The 12,819-nt window shown below is 37.2% G+C and overlaps 1 protein-coding gene across 1 annotated transcript in view; it reads left to right on the top strand.

Moving 5' to 3' along the window:
- Positions 1 to 11,167, top strand: part of LOC145986012 (uncharacterized) — a 51,241-nt gene extending 40,074 nt beyond the window's left edge. Inside the window, exons 5-7 of the mRNA XM_083120181.1 lie at positions 6,572 to 6,701; positions 7,259 to 7,434; positions 10,831 to 11,167. Of these exons, the coding sequence (XP_082976307.1) occupies positions 6,572 to 6,701; positions 7,259 to 7,434; positions 10,831 to 10,941 (417 nt within the window). The 3' untranslated portion in view covers positions 10,942 to 11,167. The remainder of the gene's footprint in view (positions 1 to 6,571; positions 6,702 to 7,258; positions 7,435 to 10,830) is intronic.
- Positions 11,168 to 12,819: the final 1,652 nt, after the last annotated feature.

Below are 12,819 nucleotides of genomic sequence, written 5' to 3' on the forward strand. Positions count from 1 at the left end.
GAATGTAGCAGTGCTTACGAAGGTTTTCTTTCATCATCCTGACGTATTACTGGTTTCGCACAAGTTAACATACGTTTACAATGACATTGCAATATTCTTAGATATCAAGAAGAATCCAACCATACGGAATATATATTGAATACTATCACGATAAAGTACAAAAAAAACTGCATTGGTGAACGTTATAAAAATTGGCAAGTGCATGCTCCCAACCTCAAATTTACTGCAACACTAGTATTGCAATGAAATTAACGCCACTCTCTGTCCTGTCTGTTTCATCTCGTGAGAGATAGTCTTAAATCTCTCACTGAGTGAAGTTAATGTCCAATATTATGAAATAAAATACTAATAATAAATACGTAAATATTTTAATATCATATTTACTCGAATCATTCATTTATAACAGCAAATCACTTCCTTCAGGAATTGACTTTTCTTTGCCAGCCCTGCTAAATTTTCACTTTCCATCTACTGATTTATACGAGGGTGGCCAGAAAGTAATTTCCAATTTTTTGCAAACGCCAAAACCGTGAAAAATTATAATTCCTGCGAAATTATGTTTAGGAATGTGCAGTGATCTCTGGACACATTTTTCGCCGGTTCTAAATATCGAAATAATACGAATTTGGCAAAAAATGCGAATTGTTGGCGTTTTTAGTGATTTTTTTTTAAGAAATGTCCTAAAACAACGAAAAATTCCATGAAATCCAACATCCTTGTCTTTTCTAGGCCTTGTTTGTGTACATAGAACATGCAAGTTTTCCAACATTTTACTCAAGAGTAAACTATAGAGTTATACGTACGTGGAAAATCCGACAACCACATTAAATCATTTATTTCCCCTAATTTTTTCAACTTCTATCAAAACCATTTGCATCACAGAGAAAAGTGGCAGGGTTCTAGCAGGACATCGAGTGCATATCTACCGTCACACGGGAGTCACATCTTCAGTATTTGAGATATGTTTTGAATTACCAATCTAAGTGCGCACTATTGGCTAGTAATAATGGAGCTTAGTCGCTAGGGCATCTGACTACTATGCGAGAGACCCGGGGTCGATCCCCTGCGGGGGAGAACCGGGATGTTTTCCACCTATTCAAACTGCTCCGGCGCCCACCCAGCATCATATGAAGCTGGTACCTTGAGAAAACTTTGAGGGATAAAGGTAGCCAGGAGTGTGGTGCTGATCACATCACCCCCACCTTCAGCCGTTAACAAGAATGTGTGGGGCCCTAACTCCACGCTAAAATTCCATTATCTAAAATCCTTACATTAAAAATAATAAAGGGGTATGGAAAATAACTTTCCCAAAATATATTTCAAGATATCAAACTCTCGCGAAGACGCGTAAGCCATGTGACTTACAATTTGAAACAGTAGTTTAAATACACCATGAAGGTATAATTTCATATATTTGCCAGAAAATGCACCAAAATGAAAATGTGAATTTTGGGAAAAATAACACCGTATAGTAAAAAATAAAAAATAAGAAAATACACCAATTTAAAAAAAAAATATATCAAGGTCCCTACCGATTAGGCATAAATAAAACAAGAATATCAGTTGTAATTTATTGCATTAGTAACAGTAAGTCCTAACCTAATTTTCGGCATAATAACCACCGTTGTTCTGGCATGTGTCGTAGCATGGCACTAAATTTTGTATGCCCATGGCATATGTGTCTGACAGCAAAGACTGGAACTATCTCTACCGCAGGGTAGCTGTCAAATCCTTGTCCTGCCAGAAACCTCTTCAGTTAAACAAAGAGATGAAAGTCGGTACATTCAAGGCCAGGGCTGTACGGGGAGTGGTCCAAGATCTCTCACCTGAAGTGATGCAAAGGGCCCGCATGTACTCAGCTGTATGGGGTTGTGTACATTAGATTGGCCTTCCGTGAATTGTTTGCACCATCGTCTGATACTATCACTCACGACGTCCGGTCTGCACAACTCACATGATTGCTGGTGGCTCTGTGCCAAATTCTGAGCGTGCAATGTAGGCTACATCGCAGTCGGTGGGAGACTTTATGTGAGCCGCAATCTTTAACCTAGAACTGTCCTAAACCGGCTGTATTGCAACTGTACCAAATTACAGCTACATGCCACTTCTTCCTGCCTGTGTGTGTGTCGCTCTCCGACCACTAGTGTTGCATACAGGCACCATTGGAGCTTTTTTCAGGATGCCCCTCGTATATGAACTTTCAGAAGCTTTTATTATTAGAGAGTTCCTGTTTTAATGTGTGGTTAGCTAAATCAGGTATCTATACAATGCAATTCTATAAATCCCTTGCGTTAAATTTCAAATACTTACATACCCTTTTCGATAGCATTAATAGTATAACTGCATGTTGTCAGTTTCACAGTACTTCACTTGGATATACTATACTGAAGCAGAAATCCCATCGATAATGTAAGGAAATATGACACTTTCTTTTGTTCGATTCAGTTGTTTCACTTATATGCAAGAGTTGTTTGCGTTACAGAGAAGAGAGAAGTAGCTTTATGCATCGAAAAATGAGTCCGCACTCATAGTTTTTGCAAGCAGAGGGTTCCAAACCTGTGGAAATATCAACATATAATACCGAAAATGTATAAGGAGACTGATAAATTACACATTGTATTTCTTAATCAATCACTCTTCACTCGTATCTCATTTAGTTGTAACTTTAAAAACAATCAAGTATTTTATTTTAAACTTGCTGCGTATGATAAAATTCTGTAATCCTTCCCTAGCTCTGAATTGTACTAATTTTCCAAATTCACTATTTTGCAGTTTGAATTCAAATCATAGAGAATAGAGAAATTAAGTCAATTTAATAGAAGATAATATTGGTATTTAGCAAAACCATACGTGGATCTGTATGAGTTTATTATTTCCATTTGCAAAAACATCGATTTAGTTTAGTTTGTAATTGTCAGGGAAAAATGTAAATTTTGTCCTGGAAAACCTGGAAAAGTCAGGGAATTTCATTTCTGCTTGTTTGTAGCCACCCTGTAAAACTCCCCACCCCCTTTTTTTGAGCAGGCCTCATCTCCAGGAAAATATCAACTCAGGGCAAGCCCCGGCACCTAGCGACCTGTTGGGTGAGCCAGAGCCACTGCTCCCTCCCCTTCCTATTTATAGGTCCCGCTCAGTGGTGCAACCCCACCCCCCAAACCTTAGTTGGAAATAAGTCTAGGGGACAATTACCGCCCACAACTTCAAATTTTGTGCAAATAAAAATACTTTTCATAAAATTTTATTTGCTCGCTTCGCTCGAAAGGTTCAGGACCGTAGCTAGGAGATGGCGGGAGACAGCCCTGGGTGCCGAATGTTCTAAATGAAATAGTTGTGAAATTGATTGATTGATTTGTGTTTTTTTTAAGTCTACTTTATGCACAGAAAGACTAATTTTCAGACAGGACGTATAGCTTAAAGTGTGTTCCAAACCACTATGTGCCTCCACCGGGTATCGAACCAGGGACCCCTTGATCACAAGGTGATGATATTACCACTACACCATTGGGGAGGCACAAAAGTTGTAAATGATGTAATGCCATGGCGTTCCGTGAAATTATTTGCACCCTATTCAATTAGGCTAATATTGATTTCCGCCTGCAAAGAAATTGGATCCAAAAATTTTCTTCCTCGCTTCGCTCGTAATTTGCTTTTCATTCACTCTGATGCATTGAAAATCACCAGACAGAGAAATAAGACTTGTCTTAATTGATTTTCTTTTAAATGCATGAACAATTGTTATGAGGAACCCCCAGGTTCCCATGTTATTCGACGCTGGGTGGGCGCCGGGGCAGCTTCCATCGTTAGAAAAGTTCCTGGATTTGAACAGGCCAGGGGTTCGAACCCGGAACCTTTAGCATGGTAGTCAGTTGCGTTACCGACTGAGCCACCGTGGCTATATATATATATATATAATATGTAATTTTTGCTGTTGGTTTATTGTAAGATGGATGAATTTGTTGTTTAATGTATTTAAATAATTGCCTATATGCTGTATATAATATTTATTAAAGAAACTTAGAATATGTACACATTTTTGTGTCCAAGTCACTCCACGTTGCATATATGTGAAACATATATCGTGCATGAAAGTTATGTTAATGTAAAATTATACGTGGAATGCATTTTTCAAGCATTTTCTGTCTTTCAAAAATAGTGTATGTGCTTGTTTTCCGTTATTAATGTGAAATTTAATGTGTTAAAATAAAAATTCAATTAGTTTGTTCGAACAAAAATGATTTAGCACAAACTTCTACCCCCTTTTCGCGTAATTTATGAGGAAAATAAAGACTTTGATACTACCACTACTAACAGTAATAATAATGTTGGTCCTTGGTTCAAATTCCGGCTTGGGCATGGATGTTTGCAAGTATCCATTCATCATTTTCATCATGCCATCACTCATCCCCATCTTCGCAAATTAGCCAAAAGTGGCACATGAAGCGCAGTAAAATAAAGCAAATCAATAATAACAATGATAATAATGGTATAATAACATTATTTTCAACATTATTATTATTATTATTATTATTAGTAGTATTATTATTATTGGTATGTTTATCTTGGTACTTGCCTCCCCCCAAACAATAATTCGTTGTTGCGCCTCTGGGCTCGCTAATGACCTAACCCGTTATTGGAAACACATCCACCAACCGCAAAGGCCAAGAATTTAAAAAAAGCCAGTACAAAAATACATAGACATACACAAAAGTTGTGCACACATTATTATAAATGCCACTAATATCACCAAAAGATATGAAACTAAAAACCGGCCAGTGTAATTAAATTACTTAATAAACATATAACATAAAAAGGATCCAGTAATGATCATTACAAATTCTACCCCCCCCCAAAAAAAAAAAAAATAGGTCCCAAGCTACGCCCATGCATCCACGGATGACTAAAAAAATAAATGAAGAGAAATTCGCGTAAGTACCTTGAAATCATTTGGATCATAGCAATATTACTCTTACGAAAGTGTATAGTGATAAGCGCGAGAGGTAAAAGGTAAAGTAAAAAGGTAAAGTGTTCCCCTGTGCATAGCACCACGCCATGAAGGCGTATAGGGGGTGTGGGGGTAACGCCCCACACTTTCTTGATCCGGTCGTGAGTGGGGGTGATGTGATCAGCATCACGCCCCTGACCGCCTTTACCCCCCAGGGTTTCCCCCAGGTACCCATGTTATTCGACACTGGGTAGGCGCCGGGGCCGCTTCCACCGTTAGAAAAGTTCCCGGATTTGAACCGGCCGGGGATCGAACCCGGGACCTTGAGCATGGTAGTCAGACGCGTTACCGACTGAGCCAGCGCGAGAGGTTCAGTGTGAATTGTTACCCAGTTATTTCATAGTGTGTTAATTGCTTCTACACATAGAAAAGGGGACACACAAACATACACGAGTGCGGCAGAGCTGCCCTGCATTGACTTTGGTGTTTCAAAAATGAACCAAGAGTCAGAGGGATTTAACTGGAACTCGCAGAATTTCAGTATGTTAGCAGAGTCAAGTGTATGGTAGGGTCCCCTAGGACACCACTGAATTCTCTTTTTGAACAGGATATAAATATGACTAATCCCACAGAAAAAGGCACTGGCAAGTGCCCTATAGAAGCCACAGATACTGATCCACCGGATAAGATCCCACGTGGATCGAACCCAGAACAATACATGCCCCCAACATACAGATACGACCCAGACTCTTCCGGGCCATTTATTGTCATAATTGAAGGTGTGGGGCCTTCCGATGGCACAGTGGTGGTGTCATCGCCTTGTAATCCAGGGGTTCCGGGTTCGATACCTGGTGGAGGCACAGAGTAGTTTGGATCTCACTAAAGACTGTAGGTCTAGTCTCAATTAGCCTTACTGTGCATAAAGTGGACTTAAAACACCAACTCAATCAATCAATCAATTGAAGGTGTGGGCCAAAATATTGGTAAATTGGTAGGTGGTAGCTTGGGTAATAAGTTTCGTAAAGCACAAATTCTAGTTACCTTACTAGAACAAAATGGAAAAAAATAAAGTTTGTGCAACCTTCAAGTCCGCCCTGACAGCAAATCAATTAGTACATAATCTGGATTTCCAAGCTGAATTACATATTAAAGCTCGTATCCCCTGAAATTTGTGTGTGTGTGTGTACACACATGCTGTAAATGTATATAATGACTCTACCTTCTGGAACTGGAGACTTGTTGAGGGTCAGTAATTAAAACTTATAGTCATTGAGATTATATAACCAATTTTGACCTTTTTCTGAATTGTTATTAATTTTTCTTATTTGAGCTTTAAGTCCACTTTATGCACATATAGGCTATTCGAAACTGGACCTATAGTTTAAAGTAGAATCCGAACCACTATGTACCTCCACTGGGTATTGAAGCCAGGATCCCTTGATTGCAGGGTGACAATGTTACAACTGCACCATCAGGGAAGCCAAATTGTTATTAGAAAAACCTACCAATTGCGGTAAATATTTCTCACAACCCTGCTTGCCCAGTCTCATTTATGTCATCTTTTTTTTTTCAAATAGATTTCAGTAAGGTTGTGTACTATTGTTGTCAGTCATACTGTAATTCTTGCAGGTTTCTTTCACTGGTGAGGAAACAAACAAAACAATCACATTTGTCGGAAGAGGTTTTCACAGAGTTGGTTTAATTGAAGATGAAAATCCAACTGGGAAAGTCTTCTTAAATGTAGGCTCAAAACAACAAGGTAAAAAATTAATTAACTATTTTCCATATGATGCTAAGTAAAATTTCAATTTAACTACACATAAAATCAAATACCATTATGCTTAGTTAATGTTTCCGAAAGTCTTACAGCTATTGGTGGTTGTGATTGTAATTAAGTATACTATAGGAGAGATTAATTAAAATGTAGACCAAGGAGGTATATGTTATTGTTCTAGACAAAGTTGAACTTTATTGTTGAACTTACCAATATGATTTATTTTTTGAGAGGTGATGAGATATGTAAAAATGAAGAATAAGCACGATGCTACAAAATGTAGTACTAATACATGATTGCTCATAATTTTCATAAAACAAGGTTACACCTACATGCTATAAAACATGTGAATGCATGTTTGTCATGCTTATCACATTGAGTTAGCCTGAAAAGTTACATTTATAAATGATACATTTTTAAACAGTGTACATGAACTCAGTTTTATATCGACTTTTTTTTGTACACCCTGATTATTAATTTTTGAATTACGTACATCTTTTTATTTTATATTTTATGTAAATTGTTCTCTATCTGCATTCTAGATCTCAAAGATAGAAAGAAGAATTATATGATCAGAGAGGTTATTTTTGTTCAATCCTTGGAACTGACTGTGAAAGTGAGTCATGATGAGAAAAAGCTACTGATTGACAAACCACAGCCTCTTGCCTTTGCTTACAATAAGTACGCACTTAAAAGTGATGGAATGATTGGCCCAAAGGTAAAAGTATAATTGACTATCTTATGTTAATTTGAGCAGCAACATATAGATAATCTAGATAATAGACAATGGCCAAACTGTGATTGTAAGATGTTTCTCTTGCTGTTTCTTCTTTGTACATTCATTATATTACTTCCAAGATGCAAATAGAAGGAGGAATTGTGGAATATCTAATGAGGAATCACAGCTGGTTGTGACCTCCTGATGGATGGGATGATCCCCTGGCCTAAGTCATAAATATACACAAGGAAACATTTGATAGATATGACAGTTTTAACAAATCCTTGCCACTATTAGTCCGATTAAATCTATTCTTCAATCTGCATAGATAGTTTTCTTCCTTGTAGCAGACAAGAAAAGAAAAACTGGTTCGACAGAAAACTCCTAAATGGAAGAGAGATGATCTTCACAAAATCCACAGAATAATAATGACATTTAATTCACATATGATCTCCTTTGTTACAGAACACACAACACAGAATCCACAACTTGTTACAAGGATATACTTGCTATTATGTCAAGGGGACAATTGCTCCCTAGGCTCCAGCTCCTACTGAATTTCCCTCCTTTGAAGTGTAAAGAAAATAAACTACCTTGTCCCAGTGTAGCTAAAAATTGAAAATAACTTGTAACCAGTGCTTGAAGTGAGGGTGGGATCAGCCAGCATTTTCGCAAAGTATTCCTCCAGTAGTTTCATTGTCACTATGTTAAACCATAGGAGCATACCCTCAGCTAACCCCAAGACTCGACCAAACATCCCCCCAGCTAACATTTTCCACTTCAGGCACTGCACGTAACATGTAACAAGTGTGACCAATGGAAAATTTCTCTTTGCTCTTAATTGAATATCAGAAAGGTTAGGTGCCACTTGAAAATATTTAGTGGGATGTAACGTTTTAACATACACATGTAAAGAGAGTAATAGTGGTAAACAGGGGAGTTACGGGGTTTAAACCCCTCCTTGAGTTTGTGAAATATGAAAAATCCTGTGGGAAAAATCAAAATGGCCAATTTATCACAGTCAAAGATTGCGACAATAATAATAATAATAATAATAATAATAATAATAATAATAATACTAATAATAATAATAATCATAATAATAATTTGAATTATTATTTCCATGCAGCACGGAGAAAAGCACTGCATTCCAAACACACACGTCTTTCAGAGTGAATGCCTCAAAAATAAACACGAATTCTTGAAAATAAAATATAAGGGTAACTATGATTTAAAAGAGAAAAGAAGTTATTTTCTATCTCAGTTGCAACAATGTTCAATACACTGGTGCAGCCTATACAGCCTACTTCTGCACCTTCTTGCAACACCACCTTCGTCTCGCATTAAGAAGGAAGCGACGGCACGGTGTCCCATCATCCTGCTTGACAATGTAAGGTGTCACACTGCGAACAATGTGACGGCGCTCCTGCATAACTGGTAGTGGGAGGTACTGGAACATCCACCGTATTCACCGGTATGAGACCGTGTGATTACGACCGTTTTGTCAAAATGAAGGAACCACTGGGAGGGAAGCACTACGACCCGGGCAAAGCCATCATATGTGCAATAGGGCGGTCACTGCGGGACATCGACAGAGATGGACGCGCTGACGGTGTACAGCGCCTTCCATACGTGTGGCAGAAGGTCGTAGAGATGAGGGGCGATTACTTTCAAGGAATGTAACACGTGCTCCTCTGCCAATACAGTCAAGTACCAATTATACGAGTGTTGCCATTACTTTTTATCCAACCCTTGTAAAACAAATGTATGGTAAAGCATGTGGAACTTGCTACTTAGGAATGTGTTCACACATTTGAATTCTTGTGGCACTTACATCGTTTACCAATTTTAGTCTTCAATTATTCTTGATTTGGTTTGAGTTGGAGCTTTAAGTCTACTTTATGCACAGTAAGGCTAATCGGGACTGGTCCTACAATTTAAAGTGGGATCCGAACCACTATGTGCCTCCACTGGCTATCGAACCAGGGCCCCTTGATTACAAGGCAACGATGCTACCACTGCGCCATCGGGGAGGCCCTAGACAATTATTCAAACGACAGCTTAGCTATTCCAAAATGTTTTGTTGGTAAGAACAGCGAGACAATCCAGATGTGAATTATCGGGGACATTTGGGCAGGAAAGAAGCTGGAAAAATTACAACCAATTCCGGGAATCGAACCTGGATCTCCCACGTGGTTGTTAGACGCTCTACCGACCAGACCACTGCAGCTCCTTGGATGAGTTCCATACTTTGATTATTTCAATTTATTTTAATATATTTTCTTGTTTTTATGGATTTTCTTCACACTTAAAATGTCTCTCCTCTTTGACCAGACAATTATTTCGTAACAAAGAAACAAAAAAAATGATCCCAAAATTTGATAAAATTCAAATGACTAGAAAGTAATTTCGTTCTATTGCTTTCATAAATACTATATATATATATATATATATATATATATATATATATATATATATATATATATATATATATATATATATATGTAGATCTATACTACTTAATAGTCATTGTTTTCCTGTAGATTATGGTTATTACAAGCATAAAAAACTGTTTTCTTATGCTTGTAATAACCGTAAACTACAGGAAAATAATTTTATAATGCAAGCAATGCGTACATACAAGAAAAACTACTTAATAGTCGTAGTGATATTAGTAGTATTATCATTAGTACTTCAGCTAATTAATTAATTATAAGTATTATTAATTAATTATGAGTATTATTATTTAATTAAAGTATAATAAAACAATGGTAGTGTGATTTGGAGAAAGTTTTAGAAATACCCCCCCCCCCTTTTGATAGAATCCTTCGTACGCTACTGGTGGTAAAAGTTAATGAATTGCCAAGGATGATTGTTTGTTGTGTGGTAATAAGAACCAGACTGGCTGAGCAACTGATTATTGTTACTGGATTCTTAACTATAGACAATTTACACTCTATAAGTTTACAACAAATGTTATGTTGTAATAAATTCAAGTAAAAACAAAACAAAACAGGATTCTCTTGCCTGGTCCTGAATTCAATCCTCAGTTGGATGCTACATATTTTGATTGTTGATCCAAAACTACAAGGAAAAATGGAAAGTTCTTTAAAATATAGTGGTGTACTTTATCTAGAAAGTCAGAAAACTGCATGAACTAACTACACTTCACCCAACATAAAGCAACTCTCAATACTTGGCCCTCTAACAAAGCGCTGTCGTATTTTTAGTTTGGTTTAGCAATCTGTCAAAAGTGCTTATCAGTAAATCGCTAATTTTCATTTTACAAAATTAATATAATGAACTTTATTAACTTTTTCTGTTACTTACTGTTTCATATATATGGTTTTGAATTGCAAGCTATATTACTTGACTGTATTTTTTGTTTTAATGTAGCAGAGAACCTCATCTGTTGGGAATTATGATGCCATATGGCTTGGAAAGGACAGTTCAGCAATGCAGTTGGAAACTTTGTACAGAGAGGCACGGGCCATGGCTGTTCTATAATTCTTCTCCAAAAGCTCATGAGTAAAGTGCTTTTTAATTCATGAAATTTTTACTATGATGAACTTTCACTGGAACTTATAATATTGATACTAAATTTGTTTGAACTTGTGCCATAAATTTTGAACAGGATTTTCCTTTCCACATATTTATAATTTTCTTTCATATGAAGATAATTGCATATTTGAATATTTTCAGTTCTCATGTAGTTCTTCTGTAATCCAATAAAGGCTGCACATTTACCTTTGTGTGCTGCTTACACATACAGCATCCAAGTGTCTTGTTTATATTTAATTTTAAATCTGAAGCACCTATTTATTTATTTATTTTTTAAATGTAAGCTTCAGTAGTTGGTTTGATTGATTGATTTATTTTACTTCACTTATCTGCCACTTTTGGCTTACCACGATGAGGGTGAGTGATGAAAGTGTTGAACGTACACTTAAAAGAACACCCTTACCCAGGCCAGGATTTGAACCTGGGACCTCTGGCATAGCATGCCAGTGATTTATCCACACACTCCCAACACCCTCCCAAATTTTGATGAACCCCCCCCCCCCCCCAAGCAGAAAAGTGGAACACCTCCCCTGCAAGGTGGGTGTAAATATGGATTTTTATATCAACAATAGAATGACAATACTTCAAAATAAAGGAGCCATTTGTAGCTCTACAAAAAGCGAAGATCAATGGACCTTTCAATCAACCAAAGTGTCAAAGAAGGAGGGTGGAATGTTCAGCATGGTCATTTCCTGGAAACAACAGCTCCCTTGACAAGGGTTAGCTAGGGAAGGGACACTACACTGCCATCTGGAAAATGTCAAACTGACCTCTAGCCCTCCTTCCAGGGAACACATACAGCACACAGTGTTGACAGTTCAGCGTTTGAATACCTAAATAAATATTTCTTAAATATGTTACAGATTTGTAAATTCAACCCCTGAGTCAATGAAATTCATATTTCGTTGCATTATCCTTTTGATTCTTTCATGTGAAATTGTACGATAAAAGTAAGGTAAGAAATTCAAAGATACAGATTTGACTCCTTGTAGTGAATTGTGTTACTATGGTTAGCAACACTATTTTCTGTAACTTGGGCGAAATGAATGATTTTGGAGTGGTAGAGAAGAGAACAGTAAAATGCCTTAGGCCTCTTAGGTCAGCCTCAGTGTAGCATCTCAGTTCGTGTGTTGTCGTTCTGCTCAGTGTAACAATGTCTGAAACTTTACTGCAAAATTGGCTGAAGAAGATAGAAAAAATGAAACCAGAGAGAAAGAAACCGAAAGTGGTGAGTAGAGAAGCAGTGACACTATTCTTCCAACGAATATTCATAAGTACCAATATAAAATTTACTGATCGAGTAATCGATATAAAACAGCAAGTATTTCATGAAGAATCTAAGTGATTCATTCACGTCTATAGTTGATGTATGTGACCATTTTTGTGGCTCTAAGAGTCCCTCTGTCCCATAATTATAGTCCGGTATGCCAAAATGGTAGTACAGGAATGACAGACGAAGAGACAGATGGAAAGCACAATTTGTACTGATCCTTGAGTAATAAAGTTGTATGACTCATTCCTGTTTTTCATGTTCTTCTTCTGTATACACCAATGTCACAGTTTGAATATCGGGTAAATATTATGAGACAACCAACAAAGGTGTACCGGACAATAATTATGGGACAGAGGGTATTAGAAAGAGAGTTGTAAAAGGGGGGTGGGGGGTCGTGCGGGGTTTGGCTGGGTGCAAAGGACAAATGGGCTGCCGAACAAGCAATAAATAGAAAAGCGTTAACTTCGTATTGCCCTGTGAAATTACTGGCACCCTATTAAATTCAAGTTATTTTCAGTTTACAAAAATATAGAGTTAGTAAAAATTGTCTG

This window comes from Lepisma saccharinum, chromosome 3, assembly GCF_977018435.1.
Source record: "Lepisma saccharinum chromosome 3, izLepSacc3.1, whole genome shotgun sequence".
Classification (NCBI taxonomy): domain Eukaryota; kingdom Metazoa; phylum Arthropoda; class Insecta; order Zygentoma; family Lepismatidae; genus Lepisma; species Lepisma saccharinum.